Source organism: Macrosteles quadrilineatus, unplaced genomic scaffold, assembly GCF_028750875.1.
Source record: "Macrosteles quadrilineatus isolate MER2022 unplaced genomic scaffold, UCM_ALF_1.0 Scaffold_1__1_contigs__length_201487025, whole genome shotgun sequence".
In the NCBI taxonomy this organism is placed as follows: domain Eukaryota; kingdom Metazoa; phylum Arthropoda; class Insecta; order Hemiptera; family Cicadellidae; genus Macrosteles; species Macrosteles quadrilineatus.
In genome coordinates, this window is record NW_026542594.1 from 163,832,752 (window position 1) to 163,852,180 (window position 19,429).

Sequence of the window (19,429 nt, forward strand, 5' to 3'; positions counted from 1 at the left end):
ACTTAACAAAAATATTTTCTGTGGTCACGTGGGAAGCGAGCTGTATCTAGATTACAGGAAATTAGCATTAGCTCTAAACATTACTATATAAATTGTTTAATTTTTGAATGTCTGCTTTTTAATTCGGAAAGTGGTCAATGAATTAAGTTTATATTTTAACAACCAGTAATACCATAGATAAAACATACTCCGTCTATGGTAATACATAGCTTACTGGGTAGGTTAGTAGATATAGTTAAAAAATGTAATAACAATTTAAATAAAATACCAAACCTTACTTACTTGATACTTGAATACTGCATCGGTGACCAACTAAGTCGGAAAATATTGCATCAATTGTAAAAAAAAATAAAAACTAACAACGATGGCAGCAGGACAAAAGGTGGGTGGTGTGTCCTCTAGCTCATTTATAAAATACATAGGTCTGCACACGAAATAGTCCGTCAGTGTGACTCTAAAAGTCCTATGTCCAGATTGCGGACTTCAGCTGGGAGTGTGTTATTAAAGCTTGCTCTGATAGCCATCTTGGGTTCAGGCAAGACGGCATCCAGGCAGGTCAAGGAGATGGCCACCCAAAGTAGCACACAATGTTGTCCCAGCGTTGGGAAATGGTCAGCATGGTTGGGAAATGGATGGCGAAAATGTTATCGTTTTGCCAACGTTGGCCCAACGGAAAACTTATACTTACTTCAGTTCCCACACCAATTTTAATTCACTCATCAATAACTCCGACCATCCTACAACAGCTGATCCTTGCCCAATATCTCTTTCTCTCTCACACAACTGATAAGCATAAGCTGGTCTAGGGTGTCCCTTGCTACCTGTGCGGTCGGTCATCTTTTGTTAGAACAGGCCTGTTTTATAAATGTTTAATTGTTTTATGTATTTATTCGTGTATTCGTACTGTGTTTATCCTGACGATGTTAACAACTGATCAACTCTACATTGTACCTGAAGCTGACGATGGTGTTTTAACACCGAAACATGTCCTGAATAGACATATTTTATTGAGCTGTGACGGGATTTACGTAAGTAATTTAGTCTTACATTATGTCCAACAGCTCAGGGGCTACATACATGGATTTAAATTGGGAAACTTATATTCATTGGCCATACAAAGGAAAGAATCGTTGGGCCTTCGTTGGGTTTAATTATAAAACATTCTAAAACTTATTTAACGAATTGATTTATTTAAAAGTACATAAATGTGATGACAACAGAATATAAGAAAATATTGGAGAAAATTTGATCTATAATAAGTAGTCATATGATGTTGTGATACTAGATACAGTGGGGAACACCTGGATTTCGTCGTACTTGCAAATCTGACGAAGACTTAGCTGTGGTAATTGGCAATGCAGGGTTCGTATTCCTCTTCCGATTCATTGCCTTGGTAATATTTCCAATTAAATTTTACTTTAGTTTGTCAATCAGAATCAATAAACCATGTGTTCCCAGTTGCAAGTTACCATCAGTTGTAACTCAACTGTATAAGTATGGTTCCTATTTTCCATTTTACCTTCCCTTCAACAAAAGTACGAATGTATACACTTTACTCCCAATAGAAAAAATGACTTTGGCATTAGATCGTGCTGGCACCCTGCTTTGTTTACCTCTTGAGATTGAGAAGGCTTGATAAAATCTCATTTAGTTCGAAGATTACGCCTCAAGAACAAAAACGCAGGTGTTTGCGTCCATATTTCAATATGTGAGGTGTAGCTCGATAGTAAAATAAAAAATGTTCTCACCTATGCACCCACAACTTCCCATCATACAGACCCCTATAACATAAGACCCCACTCCCACAACATAAGACACCGTTACTAGTACCACTCAAGAGTTTACCATTGAATGTTTCTCTGTGTACTTTACCTTCTTCTCTGTGTGTCATTAGTTTATAGTAATGAATTCAGTTAAAAAAATCATTTCGAATTTTTAACCTTTTAAAGTTAAAACTAAAAAATCACTTTAAATTACCATGTGCACATAATTTAAAATGTACATATTTATCTTTGTATTCCCTACACGGACATTTGAATCTGAATCAGTCCCTTAAATTAATAATTAAGGAAAATCCATTTGAGTAACGTTCCAAAATGTCATTTAGGTAATGGCATGTGTCTATGTGTCCACTATTTAATTATTTTTGTTTTATAAATTGTATTTGTTAATTATGAAAAATAATAATAAAGGGGCATATATTAGGTACAAATTCGGTAAATTCATATGTTGTGTTTGTAATCACACAATCAAATTGCATTATTTGATCTAATTTCTTTTGAGTGAGTGGTGAGCTATTGTCATTATTATTATTACAATTATTCCCAATTGAGATGGATATACAGGTCATCCATATACTAAAGCAAGGTGTTGCCTCGGCCTTGACTAAAGTAAGTGAGGCGGTTGAAAAAAGGATTTAAATTCATTGTTAAGCCCCTGATGAGCTGTATATATTTATTGTAAGAATAAATTACATACGTCAAATAGCTCAATACTGGATGGTAAATTTCAGTCAGAACATGTTTCGACACGCATGTTGTGTCATCATAATGCTGAGTATGACACATGTTGAAACATGTTCTGATTGAAATTTACCATCCAGTATTGAGCTATTTGACGAAAGTAATTTATTCTAACGAAAACAGGATGTTGATTGGAGTGATGTTCTATTAGTGTGGCCTTGCGGATTTAAGTGAGGTAGATGGGAATGTATATGGTGTTTGGTTTTGAGACATTTGACGAAACAAAGGAGGGAGGTGATTGTATGTCGACAAAGTATGACACCAGGATGAGTGAGATGGCTCGGGAAACTGGAGTTTTGGCAGTGAGTGGTTTGCAATCTGGAAACGAAACATATGTACATGATTTAATCATTACAGTAAACTGGCATTTACGCATATTCTTGTAATTATTTAAAGATAATGTTATACCACCTAGGCCTACTATGGCTGTCTAGCCCTGGCCCTCTGATAATATAATATATGGTATCAGTTAAGAACAGCGGCAACCACGAATACTAGCAAAATACGGCAAGCAACATCCAAAATTACTTCTGCTAAAAATCCCTTTTTATGAATATTTAAATAATACGAATACATCTTAGATTCAAGAGATTTATTGTACCATTCAGTATAAATACAATATTTAACGTCAAAAACTATGCTCTAAATGGTCAAAACATTCATTTATGTTTATACTATACTAAATCAATGAGCTTTTTATAGCTATACATTTTCATACATGTTCATTGTCACCACAGCCTTGATGATGTAACTTCTGTCTCTGTCATGAAGTTAGTCTGTCAACGTCAACCCAACTTCAACTGTTTCACTGTTTCCATTCCAGTCCATTCCATTATTCATTATTCCATTCCACATGCATGGTTTTGAGTTTTGACCAAGCCGAGACCGACCCATCCAATAAAGATAACCTCAAATAAATAAAACAACTTTTCTTTCACATTGGATTGGCACTTAGCACTTACTTACTTGGCAGTCGAAGTAGTAACGTTAGTTGTTGTAATTAAGTTGTGTTGTGTTATCAAATCACGAATCCATTGTCCAATTAACACAAAACTATCATGGCTAAACTCTGTTTAAGTAAGTACAGTATTGTGTTTATTTAATTACTTTATCACAATGTTGTGTTATAGGCTAGGCTATTTCACCAAGACCAAAGAGGGAGACGAGCTCAAAAAGTATTTACCTTAGGCCTAGGCCTACTGTTGAATAGTACTTGATACTTGTGTGCTGCGTCGCTGACCGACAATATCGGATAGACTGCGTTATTATATATACATTTAAAAAATAAGCACTAGGCCTCCTACTATTTACATAGGCATACATATAAACTTTATCAGGCTGTGGCGGTAAATAAAACGAGTTTCCCATTTTTAGAGAAGGGCATTTATGTAACTTTTAGGTTCTCTTCACTCAGCTCCTCCAGCGAGTATAGTGGCCTATTTGCTAAGCTATTCCTGATTGCCGCTTTGAAAGAGGTGATGTTCATATCCCGCACCTTATCCGGCAAGATATTAAAAAGCATATGGCATAGCGGGGATAGCTCTTGAGGGTGCGGGTGAGACGACTTCGCGGCATGTCAAGGTGTAGTGCTTGCCGGCCGTGTCATAGCGGTGATGAACTTCTCTTCGGTCAAAAATTTGGACATTCTCCTTCAAAAGTATTAGGATGTTCAATACGTATTAACCGAAGACTGTAAGAATGCCCAGATCTTTATAAAGGGGCCTATAATGTTCGTTGTAGTTGGCTGACATGATTCTTATAAAGCTTTTTTTTGGAGCAATAATATGTCCTGTGCTGCTGGTGAATGACCCCAAAGTACCAAGCCGTAGGCCTACATAAGATGGCTATGAAACAGCATGGTACACAGTTATCAAGAATTGCTTCGGGATGATGTTCCGAAGTTTCCTTAGGAGTCAAATAACCCTTGATAGCCGTGCACATAGGTACCCTATCAATATGTGAGCTCCAGCTCAGTTTGGAATCCAACCAGAACCCTAGAAGTTTCTGTTTAACCGCCTCATCCCTTTCGTTTAATGGCTTCAGTGTGCAGAGAAAGAACTGAGTTTTGGCTGCATTTAATTTCAGGCTGTTTGCTGTAAACCAGTTCTTGGCCAGCTCAAAAAGATGGTCAGCTTCAATAGGCCTATGCAGTTGCTCAATGTCGCTTCTTCTAGATATCAGGGTGGTGTCGTCAGCGTAAAGGAGGGTGGATCCATTGAGCCTCAAGTCGTTCACCGCCACACTAAAAAGGAGAGGGCCGAGCCCTGTGGCACTCCATGTGAGATACTCCTAACACAGGAGAAGGCCCCATTTATGTAAATAGGACGAAAGTTTGATAATAGCGATGGGTCTCCCCTCTTAAAAATAGGTATGGTTTTTGCTACCTTTAGGGAATCAGGAAAAACCCCACACTTAAGACTAAGGTTTACTAGTCGAGTCAGAGGCTGTAGTTTAAACTCAATTGTGTTCTTTAAGATGGAGCAAGAGACACCGTTTACATCTTGGATGTTTGAATCCTTAAAACCCCTAACAATGCTAAGAATACAACTTCAGTAGGCAATGTTTAAAACCATATGGTAGGCTATAAATAGGTCTAAATGTGCCTTTCAGTTTTTGCCCATCAGCTAATTTATTTTCCTGCTAATTCCAGCTGCACTTGCCAAGTAGCTTTACAAGTTTGTCCACCTCCTCTCTAGTTTTGAGGATGCTAACCGAGGACTGACTGAATCTTGTCTTCATTTTTCTTCAGCTTCATTGTTATAAACAACGAGGTGTAAGCCCGTCCTACGCACGGGAATTCAGTAGTCAGTTAAAACCGTGTACAATTCAGATCAGATAGTTTACACATATAAAGACAAAGTTTCTTGCAGTTTTAATGTGAAAAATCATCTTGTAAACAAATGTTGTGTGACCAAATATGTTTTTATTCCATCATAGGCCTATACGATATGAATTTTAAATCCGATAAGTTTACAATAAAACAGCAATTCTGCAATTTTTACGATGTGAAAAGCGTTGAAGTAAGATTTGCAGCCGATTCGCACAGAAGCACACTGATTATAAGTAGCCTACAGTAGAGAGAGTAATAGTCAATTGAGAAGTGTATAGACCTAGTCAACGATACCGCCTTCAATAGCATACCTGCCTCTTCCATAATTATTATCACCACAATACAACTACTATACACAATTTCCAGTGGGTCTGAATAGAAACAACCTAAAATAAAACGATAATATCCAATAAAATTCACAGTACACATAATTTAACTTTGGTGTCCTAAAATCAAAACTAATCGTCACACCTATCCTTTAAATCAAAACTAATCGTCACACCTATCCTTTAAATCAATTTGAGTTTGTTTTGAAACAGCTGTTTGGTTCAAATAACATTCATTTGAAAAAAAGAACTGGTCACATGTAGCAGGAATATAAAAAGTAAACACGCTAGTAAAGCTAATGACGTAATTGTCAATGTTTATTATCCATACCGTTATCAGTTCTATCCTTGATAATTACCCACCCTCATTGAATAAGTGTACATCGTAATTTCCCATATTAGTTAATTTAAACTACAATATATTCATAGTTGAAATAAAAGTGATATTTTCACGTTTAGGGGCGCTGATAGGCACCCCCAAACGTAACCACACTATACGCGATTTCATAAAAGGATGGTTTGTCTAATTGCAGTATTCTAGGTCAATGTTGACGTTGTGTTCAATCTTTGTATAAAACTCGGCTGATGTTGTGGTGGTAATTTAAAATCGTGATTCCTGATTATTCTTGATCTTTTTATGACATCAATATTTCCGGGCCTAATCCAAACAAAGTTAAAGCAGACAAACATTAATTGCAAACAAAAAGCTACCATGAAGAATTAAATCATGTAAACATTGTTATTTTTCTATCCTTTCCTCGAAAAGTGGAATAGTAAAATAATTTGCATTTATCCTTTTTGTATTAAGACTCGTGTACAGAGCCTCGATTTGTGCTGTGGTTTAATTAATTTTGGTTAAAACTGTAGTTTAAACTGTGGTATATCTACTAATCTTACCGTACTTATTTCCTATAATCAATGACAAAATAAGAGTAAATAAAATAACCTCATAGTTCCATAGTTTATATTTAACCAGCTGTTAGTTAAAACAAATTATATTGCTCTAAAACAAATCGAAGATTACAAAGATTGCTTTAAAAAATAATTTGAACATCCTAGTATTTTACTATGTATATTTAATTAATCTGTCATCCTCTTACAGAAGAATTGAACGTATCAATGATTAGCATTACACATAGTATAAATAAGTCAACCATAAGTATGTCTTTACATTTTTATCCAAATGCTGAATTTGTGACACAAAAGCTGAATGTTTACAGCTGTTATGTTAAGTAAATTATTTTATGCCAAAAGCTAGTTTAGAGTCTTAGCGTCGGCTGCTAGACTTTTTAAAAATTAAAACTTAATTTCTAAAAAACTGGGACCCTAAACTAAAATTATGGCTTCGACATTCCCTAGTTCTCAAAATTATCTTTCTTTCAACACAAAAATCATGAAAATCCGTCGAGTGGTTGATTCAGAATCGTGAAATAAAAAAACACACTTTCGTTTTAATATTATAGATTCCTTGGCCCAGCAGTTGTTCGGCTTCTGTTTTCAGCACTGACAGATATCGCCCAGTTGAGAGATTAGGTTAGTATTGTCTTCAAAGAGCAATGTGTGACCGTTTAGTCATAAGTCATTCACCATGAACAGGCCACGGACCGATACTTGTGGTACTCCGTAAGTAAGTTGTTACTCCAACTCTTGAAGAGGTTACTCAGTAGTCAGTACAATTTGCTTCTGTATTTCAAGGTATCCAGCCAGTGTTTTCAGGACCGTCTCACTGATTCCATAAGTTACTTGTTAAGTTTGGCCACTAAAATGTCATGCAAGGTCATTTCAAATGTTTTGCTGAGATCACATAAGTTAGGTCAAGATGCACGGACTCTCTGTTTTCGAAAACATCTGTGTTATCATCTCAGCAAGGTTAAGAAGGCCTGTGGTGGTGGATCATGTGCTCTTAAAACTGTGCTGGGCATTGCTTAGTATCTTAGATTGTGGGCTTCGAGTCATTCCACAAGTTGTTTTTTTCATTATGGTCTCAATTACTTAAGAGAACTTGGGTAAGCTAAGATGGTGATAGCTGTCGTAATTTTCGCCAGAATTTTCAGGTCCCCTTTCTTGTAGATCAGAATAATGGTCCTAGCAGTTTTAATGCTAGATCTGGATTCTTGATGAAATATTACAATTATTTTAGGCCTGTTTAAAATGTCAATAGGTATTTCATAAATCAAATATGAAAATTAAAAACGGATTGCAGCATTGAGTTCAGCACAAAAAAGTAGGCCAATTCAAAATGATGGGTCACAACACCACCTTCATATTTAAAATAATTTAATAAAATAATAATCACATTTCAAAATGGCGGATTTAGGATGGTGGCCGAAAAAAATACATCCGTCATAGCCAAGTGAAAATAGGTCGACAATGACTGGTGATGTTACTCATCTTTATCTAGCACTATTTTGAGATTATGGTCTTAGTTGGTACCTAAATGCACAATATTAAAATGGGCTAAACATAAAGTTATAAAAAGTTCTCATAGCTTTAGAATGGATAAAGATTTTTTAAAACGAATTGTGGCATTGTAATCAGCATAAAATTCTAGTTAAAATCATGAGTCACGACCTCTTCATGAGTCCTATCATGAGTCCTTTACATTTGAAAAAAAACTTTGTATTCTATATGGTGGATCCAAGATGGCGACCGAAAATAAATTTATACCCAGTCAAAATGAAGTACCTACTTACAACTCTACAGTAATCTGATGTGGTCCAGAGTTTATATCTTAAGAAATGTAGAAAAAATAGGGGGGGGGACTCATTTAAAACTCACCATTTATATATGTGTCCGTTAGTGCGATAAGACGATCAAAAATGATCCGATTTTGAGATATTTGGTGGGAACCTATGCTTATTCGAATGAGTTTGCGAACCAGCATGATTGGACTATGGGAACCCCGGTTTATGGAGGATTTTATGGGGTAAAAATTGGTTTTTCCCATTTTTGACAAAAAATTCACAATTTTTCCAGACTATTTTGTAGAGATTAAAAAAAGAAATAATTTTATATATTGAAGGGTTGTTGTATGCCTAACGGTTACGGAGATATGTAGGCCTAATAAAAAAACTTTAAATTTAAAATTCCTACGTTATTCTTATGGAGAATAAATAAACTGTTGTAGTTTGCTGTTTTATACAAGCATATTGTTGTATTTTTCTTGTTTATGGATACCGGTATATTTTAATCAAATTTGGCAATTTTGTTTATTTCATACTAAGCCATCAACATTTCAATAAAAACACACCTCAATACCTTCCCTGTAGCAGCAAACCTAGGTAGACTACTCATTAAAATTAATGTTATTTAAATAGGAAAAAAATCTGACCATTTTTAGGGATTATTTTTGTAGAAGTCCAGCCAGGTAAACGGAATATTGCTTAGTCTGCGGGTTTTCTGTGGCGGGGGTGTTGATAACATATTTACTAGATAACAAATCATACTGATTACTCATACTTTCCGTTGCCGGCTTCAATACCACTGCATCATGCTCAGCCACAAGTGAGTTTGCAACCTCCACCTGACTGTCCCATGCGTTGATGTTGGTAGCGGCGGCATCCAAGCAGCAACTAAAAAGGTCATTTCCTTTAAAGCTTCGCCTTTCAATGTTTTTAGTATTGTTTACAAAGATTCAGTGATGCCAATGAATACAAATCCTTTATTAAGAATCAAAATGCTTATGGAGAATAGTCTGCCTGAAATTTTTCCGCCGAAATGAGCTTCTCGTAGCCATTGATAGGATCCCTCGTGCGGCGGCCGCGTTACTCTATCTCTCTCTTGCTCTAAGCCAATTCTTTGTCTCACTCTCACTCATTCAGCTGACTTTTTTTAAAAGAGATTGGCGGTCTCTTTTAACCTTGCATTTGCCCGTCCACATAGACTAACTGCCGGTACAGTTCGAAGGTGAACCGTACTGATAAAATGTTAACGGCAGTTACCAAACATCATCCAAACATCATCGCTGCCTAGGGCCCGAAGATTGTGACACTACCGACTGAGCCACCGACTCACCTACTAACTTGGCCACGTGCTCTCGATAGTCTACATTACCATAATAAAGTACATAAATTCGGCTTGGCCTAATAATTAATAGAAATGAATTTAAAATTAAAAACCTCTATGGTAATATTGTAAACACATAGCCAAACCATATAAGCCAACCAATAGGCCTACTAATAAAAAATTTAAAGTGATTTTTATAACTTTCACTTTTGTTCTACTGTATTATGATGCCTAATGTTGATAGTGATTTGTTTGTTTCAGAAAAACAAAGCAAGAGAGTTCCAGCTGCTAGAAGATACAAAATAATAAAGAAAGTAAGAGAACATAACAGGAAAATACGAAAAGAGGCAAAAAAGAAATCTATTGGTAAGAAATAAATAATAACCACTAAGTTAACCTACATCTATCTAGTTTCTTTCTACGTTTAGGGCCTAGCTTATCCAGTCATTTCAGTCATAATTTAAGTTAGTTGTGGTTAGGTTTGTTATTAGTTATGGTGCTCTCGTTTTCCTGAAGTAGGTAGGCAGTGTAAATTGGCATTTGTTGTTACAGACAAAATAACTGACAGTCAGAAATTAAGATAGGTACCGGTACTTAAGACATTTCTGTCTTTTATGATATCAAAGTAAAAAAAAAAATCCTTATGATTCTTTACAATGTAATTTTATAGAGGCTAAATAGATAACAACCAGTAAGCAATGAAAGAAAGAGCAGTTACTTTTAAAAACAATTAAAACAGCTTAGATGACTCTTTAAAAATAGAAGAAAATGTGACACACATGGGCAATATTTACATGGTATGAAGCTATTTGTTGCTATACACAAGTGTAACGTAATTTGTAATTGCAGCCAGATTGTTGATACCGGTACCGTTTATTTTACTTTGAAAATCACATATAAATAAGCCAATAACCAGTTGGTTTGGTACCAGACAAACCCAATTGGTACTGTACGTTCTTTCTTGTAAGAAGAATCTTTCTTCAGATAAAAATATAATTTACAAATTTGTTCTCGACGTTGCAGGGAAAAAGAACAAGATTATAACTGTTCCCAATATTTGCCCGTTTAAAAGTCAAATCCTTGAAGAGGTTGCTGAGTATAAGAAACGTAAAGAAGAAGAACGATTGAAGCAAAGAGAGTTATGGCAAAAAGAGCAAGAAGCTAAAAAGGCAGAAAAACAAACTGGCATGGACTTAGAGACTCTTGTGTCCAATGCTCGTACTCGCCAAATCCTACACGAGAAGTTTAACGATGGCCAGGAGGAAGAAGAGGTTGAGTCAAGGACAAACAAAAAGTCTGATGGTTCTGTCAAAGCCTACTACAAGGAATTCAAAAAGGTATTAGACCAGCAGATCCCAAACCATTTTTTCTAGAGATTCCAACCTTCTATCTGGAATTTATTTTTTAATCAATGCTTTAAATAAATTATAATAATATTTTTAAATGAGTATGTGCTCTTCTGAGAAATTCCCCTCTGAATAAATTATGAAGGTAATAATATGATTGATGACACAATATTCAGTTAAAAAACTTAAAACGAGACTTTTGGAGTTGAAGTTACTACTTGTAAATCTGTGTTGTAGTGGAGCGGGGATACGAGGAAAGGGTGTTCCCACTCTTTTTCTAAAGAACCTATTTATTTATAGGCTTGTATTTTTTCTACGACAATGTAGTGTGTTTCTGCACTTGGTTAATTTACGACTACACTACTGTTGTAAGAAATTCCGTGTTTCTTGATTGAATGTGTATTACTGTAGGTGCAGGAATTTTCCACACAAAGGCTAGATGTATGTATTTATTTTCAGCCACACCAAATCCCATTAACTCTTACGCTAGCATGTCTACTACATACAGAATTGAAACAAGTATTTAATTATAAACTTAGTTTTTTCATGAATTGTTTTTCACATTTCCGTTGTTACAGGTAATAGAAGCAGCTGATGTGGTGCTAGAAGTTGTTGATGCCAGGGACCCGATGGGCACTCGGTGTAAACAAGTGGAAGCTGCAGTCATGGAGTCACCTACTCGTAAGAGACTCATCATCGTTGTAAACAAAGCAGGTAAATACAGTGTTAAAAAAAAATATATGAATAGCTAACAGGTTGTGAAAATGGTATGCTTACTTCTTAATTCTTCATCATCAAATTATTATCCTGCTATGAACAGTAAGTGCAATCTAGTTCTGTAAATTTTAATCATTACTTCTTAACATGTTCGCTGCGGCCCATCGGTCTGACAAATAGCAAATAATGTGCGGTGATGTCCTGCTTTATGACGATAGTCAATGTAGTTCGCTAAAACACCCACAGATAGCAGCACTGCTTTGAACGTAGCCGGTCCCATTGTATTGCCAATTGGAGGGAGAAGGGATTAATGACATTGAAGGATTCCTATGGTACCAATACACCTTTTGGGTTTTCTTAATTCTCATTAAGTTAAATGCACACTTAGCCTACTTCGTTGATGAAAATATCTGTATTAAACAGCAGATTTTCTATATTATACCATACCACACACTCATACCAATACTGAACCAGATATACAGTTAAACCGGGCAGAAGCTGGATGTATGAAAGAGTGACTTTTCGCCTAGTGCCTGAAGATAACAAGCGACCTAACAAATGCTCCCCAACGTTTTTGTTTTTCTTTTGCTGGTAGTCACTTCTTTTTGGGTGTAGCCGTCTTCATTTTATTTAATGTTATTCATTCTTTGGCAACGAGGCCGCAAGGCAACCGAGTCGCCAAGTGTGACCATAGCCTTAGTTTGTAAACAAATTAACTTCTTTTATGAAGACAATTCCCTGATTGCAATGTATTTTTTAATTAAAAGATTGCATTTTTTATAACTAATGAGCCTATATGTTTCACAGATTTGGTTCCAAGGGAAAACCTTGAAAAATGGCTCAAAGTCCTTCGGGGCAGTTTTCCTACAGTTCCTTTTAAAGCCTCTACACAAATCCAATCACAAAAACTTGCCCAACGTAAAATGAAGAGGAAACACAGACAAGCAGGAGGAGAACTTAAGGTATGAATTAAACGTTTTTACTGAGTTAATTTCCAAATAACATAAATCATAGGTATTTCATTTAAATTAGATATCCAAGTAGCTTTTCCAAATAAGTTTTCTTTGTTTTAAAACCCTTTATTTCAGGTGTCTGCGTGTGTAGGAGCAGAGCTGCTTCTGTCACTGTTAGCCAACTATTGTCGAAATAATGGAATTAAAACTGCTATCAGGGTTGGTGTTGTTGGTGAGTAATGAATCATATTTTTGGTCCTAAAAGTATCAATAAAAGAAAAGCTAATGTAATGTCAATTGATTTTTAATGTTTTTCAAGCCGGGGTATACTAACAATAATTTTTTAATTAGGCCTATCAAACAATAATTTTTTTCCCAATTCAATTAAAAAAATGTAACTGCTCATCTGTGATTTTTCCTATGATAGTGTCAAATTTGATCAGTGATTCAAACGATCAACATCTCAAATGGAAACCTTTATTTCTAGGAGTCTTTTAAGAACAAGACGTATAAAATAACTAATCTAAAAATGTAGTTACTAGTTACGTATCATTGATTGCAGATAAGTCCTAAAATTATAATTATTGTTGAATTGGGATTCAGCTGTGTGCTCCAAGTACCCGGTACATCTGATCATAGTAATCAATAGCTCAAATAAGCTGGTATTATGTTTTTTGCTAGAGTACTACAGTATATAAATGAATGATGATGCTTGATGGCAAATCTGTGTGTGCATACCAAAAATATTGGATAATGTACACCCGGGTAGAAGAGCCAAACCGACTCAGAAAAGAAATACCAAAATTTTTAATATAGATAACAAATTTCGAATCTCATAACATTAATAAATTTTATAGGTCTACCAAATGTTGGAAAAAGTAGCGTCATAAACAGTCTGAAGAGAAGCAGAGCTTGCAACGTGGGAGCTACTCCTGGTGTTACAAAGTAAGTGACAAGCCAGTGAACTGACTGATATTATACCACCTAAAACCCAGACACACACTTTATACACCAGTATGTTTATGTTGGTATTGTACTTTGAGTTTGAATGTTAAAAGTAAGATGAAATTACTATTGATAGTTGGACTTTTATTATCAAATGAATTCTGATGCCACATGTAGGTAAGGTAAACAACTTTCCCTGGAATTAGCCAATAGTATTGAAGCTTATCGTGGGTAAATTTCCATTCACCTGTTGAGTTTGGTAAACGTGACTTTAAATCTCAATTTACTTTCACTTACTGTTTGTTGTAGAACAATGCAGGAAGTTCAACTGGACTCTAAGATAAAGCTTCTAGACAGTCCAGGAGTTGTGTTTGCCACTAGGAAGTGCCAGGATGAAGGGAGTTACGCTCTGAAGAACGCTGTCCGAGTACACAACATCGACCCATTGCCAGCTGCTACAGCTATCTTGCAGCGCTCTACCAAGGAGCAGGTAGGCACTATACACCTTGGCAGCACTTTTTTATATAAAAAAATTGAAACTAATCAACCTAAGGAATTTATGTTTGGGAAGGTCATAAAACACAATTTGGTTGATTTTAACAAGTCATATTGTACTTACATTAACTTTTTCTTACAGATGATGGATTTGTACTGCTTGCCAGAATACAACACACCAGAAGAGTTTTTCGCCCTCAAGGCACAAAGGCAAGGGAAGTTTGGAAAAGGAGGTCGTGTGGATATCAATGGAGCAGCAAGGGGCCTTATTGAGGATTGGAACAGGTATGTGTAATAAGACAGTTTGCAACATTAATTACAGTAATTTTTTAAAATCTTGTCTTCAATAGAAGTGGTTTGACTGGCAAAAATGTTCACTGAGGTCTAGGATTACTGCAACTGATCTGAAACGTTGGTCAGTATTTTTGTCATAAAAAACACACAGTCACCTCCGAAACACCAAGTTCTCACTTGGAGTCCTACATGGCAAACCGGAGGTCTACTTTAACCTTGAAGGCTTTCCTTTTAGTAGGCTTGTAAACATAATAGAATAGGCCTATACCTTATGCTCAATAGTTTTTGTCATTTAATTCACATTTAAAAAATCTATAAGTATGATTTAATAGAAACAAATTTGAAGAAGAAAACCTTTTATCCGGAATACATTAAAAAATTGACTCTGTGAAATAGCTCATTCTTCAGTTAGATAATATGGATAGCTATAATTACCTTTTTTTACCGTCTCGAGTGATGAGAGATTATTTTAAGATTCACATAACGTATGTTGTCATGTATCGTGTGTCTACAGAGGCAAGATCAGGTACTACACTGAGCCACCAGAGGACTCTGCCTGCCAGGTGAGCGCGGAGGTTGTACAACAGATGGCCAAGGAGTTTGACCTAGAGACATACTGTCAGATGGAGACTGATATGCTGCAGGAGCTGCCTGAGAGCTTCCCTCAGTGCAAGCCGATGCCCGTGGCGTCCGCAGGGCCGGTAGACGCTGCAGAGGTGGAGGAGATGGAACAGGACAAGGCTCCATCCTCCGACATGGTAAATCTACTACACTTGACATCCACCTGTATGAAATAAAATTGACATTAGTAATTTCATTATATATTAAGATAGGCCTACCTATTAAAAAAATGATAACATCAAAACTCCAATCTTGAATCGGAGCAAGATTATTTTAATTGTCAACTAGGAATGGACGAGACTGGATTTTAAGTTTGAGACGAGATCGAGAGGAGTTTCTTTTGTCTCATCATGATTTGAGACGAAATCAATACGAGACTATGAGATCTCATTACTATCAGGAATCACTCTTTTGCGCAGTTTCACAATGGGTAATAATTAATAAATAACAATAAAACACTATTGAAACAACAACTAAAATACAATAACAACTAATTATTTATTACAAAGGTCTATACAAAAAGAGTGTACAGAATTAGAAAAAACTTACAGGAATAAGAAAAATAAAATAAAATAAGACATCTTAAAATAATGAAAACTGTAACATGCACACCACACAACAAAAACTACTGTATCACAACAAAAAACAGTCTATAAGAGACAAAAGAACATTGTAGTAGCTTGTAATTATATCATAATACAGTAAAACCTATTATATCCGGTATAGACACACGGGGGGTATTAACGAATAAACAAATTACCAGATAAACTTATTTTACCAAATTTTTAGATGTAAACAGTTAAAAACACCTTCAGAAAGTCTCTGCAGTGCCCGCAATACAGGATTGCGTTAATGTTGCAAAGGCTAACATTGTTTGTTCTAATTTAAAACAAATTTTAAATGTATCACATTTTTGTGTTCTATAAAATTAAGGAAACATAATATTTATTTCAAATATGTTTTGTACAGTGTTTAAGTTTATGAATTTTGAACTTTTTTTCTAGTTAGCAGATAATGTTGTCGTGGATGAAGTAAAAGAGTATTCAAAGAAACAGAAAATCAAAGTTCAAAAAGCCAACAAAGCTGCTAAAAAACAGAAGACAGAAGAGGAATTGATTGACAAACAGTTACTTCTTCCAGGAAATGAGCGTAAAGCTAAAAAGTTTGTAAAATTGATAGCGAAGAAAAAAAGGAAAAATGCTAGTCGAACAGGTGAGACCTTTTTTTAAGATAACCCTTTTAAATTGAAAGTAAACAGTATATGATGATTACAAAGTAGTGTTTAGGGCTCCAAGTCTTTTTGAGAAGCAGGTACCTGTAGAGTATCCATTTCTTGTTTTTGTTTCTCTGTTGATAAACTGTCTTCCATAATACTTCTTGTCTCTTGTATGCATTGCCCAATTTATTTCTTTGACTCTAGATACGAGTGCAAATCTTTAAGTAAGGGCTTTTTTTGCATATTGCCCAAATGACACGATTTGCAGCTCTGTAGCTGATGTATATGTCTTCGCTATGCATTTAAAAATATTTTAAGTTATTGAATCTCCTGCTGCATGAGACATAAGATCAGTGATACATTTTTGACCACAAGAAACATATCCAATGCTGACATTCATCGCCGGATGACTTAAGTTTATGACCCTGATGCAATGATACAGGGAAAAGTGCAGAAATGGGCTAGGTAGCTCAAAAATGTCTATCAAAATGTTTATTTTGGAAGGAATTGTGTTTTGGTAGGTATTCAGACTTCTCACAGAAGACCACAAAGGAAAAAGGTTTCCACGGCCATTTTTACACTCTATAACTCCCGCGCTTTACCCTCACTCATTTTATTTGGGCCATAACCTTCAGCCATCTAGCAATGAATGTTGGCTCGGAATTGGATATGTTTCTGGTAGTCAAACAACGTAACTCTCACCTTATCTCACACGCGGCGAGAGTTTCTAACATTTAAAAATTTTAAAAATACTGCGAAGAGTAGGTACACATCAGTACAGAGCTGCAAATGGTGTCATTCTGTTCACAAATATGCCATTAACCGGCGAGGAGCCTCGTTTCGGCATACTACAGAGCAATATGTAAAAAAAATGACCCTTACTTAAAAAACTGCCCTTCTATTTTAAATTTAATGAAGATAGTATTGGGACCTAGGATCGTGATAAGTGTACCAAATGCTATTTTTATGCACCACATTTAATAAAATATAAAAAGTTTTATGAAATCAATATTTGGTAGTGTCATCAGGTAAATGAAAAGTCTTATAATTACAAAACGCAGCAATTAATTGAGGCGGTGTGATTTCTTATTTGTGGATAGAGGTAACTTAAAGACTAATGCTCAGTTTCAGCCTTTAGGACTTAATAATTGTTCAGAGAAGCCATTACTTTTTCTCATTTTTTCACTCAGTCTATAGTGAATAGTGAAGTTTTTAAAATCTGGGGATTGTAATAAAATTTATAATATAAAGCTTCTCAACTAATAACACAATTTTCTTACAATTAATATTTTTTTTGGTGCAAAAAAAGAAAGGTATGTCAATATAATTACTTACAAATTAATCATGAGTACCATTATCAGAGACTATCGATAATCAATTATCAATAATATTTTGGAGACAACGAGGTCCATATATTCAGCTTTAAGAATATGAATGCTAGATGAGTGTGTATTTTTGTGAGACAATCTGTGCGGCTTTTTACTGGCTAAGATCAGTTGTCTCATTAGTAAGGATAAATTCATTAAAAGCCCAATGATCAAGGACAGCTAGGTCAAGTTTTAAACCATTAAAAAGGACCTATTTTTATATAAGTCAGATAAATCTTTGCCAAGGAAAATCATCCATCACTTGACTCTATTATTTAAAATGTGTTGTATTAAGAAAATAAGTTTTCTCATACTGCAAGTTTGTAAGAAATAAATATTTTGTTACAGAAAAAGCTATGGTTGAAATGGCTGGGAATCTTGAGAATTTTACACTGTAAGATCTTGGAAGGATAGGAGTTATCCTAAAACTGTTTGTACATTAAAATATTTAAAATAAATATTTTACTTTTAATTGTTGGAATTGAATTATTGTTTGACCTGCAAAATATATTATCTTAAGTGTACTTGATTTGCAAGAATTAATGTGCAAGATTTGATTATGACATCACTGAAAATTGAATGGGATTTGTATTTGTATAACATGATATGATGAAGTTTAGACAACATTTTCACCTGAGTTAAATGCCCTTTCCATTTTCAAGATCACAAATTCACAAAGCTCAATCTAAATTTGTAATTATTGCAGAGTATTGCACGAATCGTTAATTAGTGCAATTAATTGTTGCATTATGTATTGTTATGTGAATTTAAAGTTTTGTTCCATATTTATATTGAAACTTTACTCATATAATACCTAATATTTAAAGGAAATTGCTCTTGAACTACAAAATACATTATGTTTATGCATACTTGTTAAAAAATTATTTAGAACCACACATAATCCACTATGACAAATACATATTTAAAAGATTTAAATGGTTATGTAATGTTGATTTACTTGGATTAACTCTTTCTAAAAACCAGTCTCCCTGTAAATTCAAGTTGGCTCTAGAGTTCTCTTATTGTTTTAGTTTTTCACTTAAACTTTATATCAAGATCTAGTAACTTTTAAGCCTTGGCATTTAGTTTAGACGGATCTTGTCAAGCAAATCCCTTAGCATTTAGTTTATTCCAACAGAGATTATTTTAGCTGTGGTTAGTGCTTTAACTTCACACTCATTAATCTTCATTAATCTTAATCTTGTCTACGTAATTTTTAAGATGCAGCCTGAGTACTAAAAATAACCAGCATTAAGACTTGACTACAGGCTGAACCCAATTTTGTCAACAGTGCTAGAAATAAATAGTTGAGTTGTTAAGACTCCTAAAACTGCTGTAAAATATACTTGGATACATGTTCAAAGAGGAAACATTGACAAATTCACTAAGCGAGCCAACAATAGAACATATTTGTATTGAGCATTTCAAACCCAGATATTTTGTAAACGTAATATTCTGAGAAGCTGGCCTCAAACTAAGAATAACTAGTTGCGTGGTAGAGATTATTATTGTCAAGTTTGTGTGTTTAAACCTAACACAGTTTTTTTTTTCAAAAGTTTTTGTAAAAAACCTAATTGATGTCGTAGAATCACTACGATTAATAACCAGGATGAGTTTAACAGCATAATACCCCCTAAGAATGTTTAAGGAAAGTTACACTAAATTCTTGTAGAATAACATAAATTATTTTTTTAAAGATTTGAGTATTAACAGTTTAGTTAATAATTTTAAATGTTACATTAGTTTTACAATTTTAGTTATCTGAGCTATCTAGCCAGTATAATGGACTTGC

At 34.8% G+C, this 19,429-nt stretch overlaps 1 protein-coding gene across 1 annotated transcript; it reads left to right on the forward strand.

Moving 5' to 3' along the window:
* The first annotated feature begins 3,465 nt into the window (after positions 1-3,465).
* Positions 3,466-18,109, forward strand: LOC128988789 (guanine nucleotide-binding protein-like 3 homolog). Its single transcript, XM_054410432.1, has 12 exons — positions 3,466-3,599; positions 9,945-10,049; positions 10,707-11,020; positions 11,608-11,743; positions 12,554-12,708; positions 12,835-12,931; positions 13,557-13,644; positions 13,954-14,134; positions 14,282-14,424; positions 14,948-15,191; positions 16,059-16,266; positions 17,986-18,109. The coding sequence occupies exons 1-12, from the start codon at positions 3,581-3,583 to the stop codon at positions 18,033-18,035; spliced, it is 1,740 nt and encodes a 579-aa protein (XP_054266407.1). The 5' UTR covers positions 3,466-3,580; the 3' UTR covers positions 18,036-18,109.
* Positions 18,110-19,429: the final 1,320 nt, after the last annotated feature.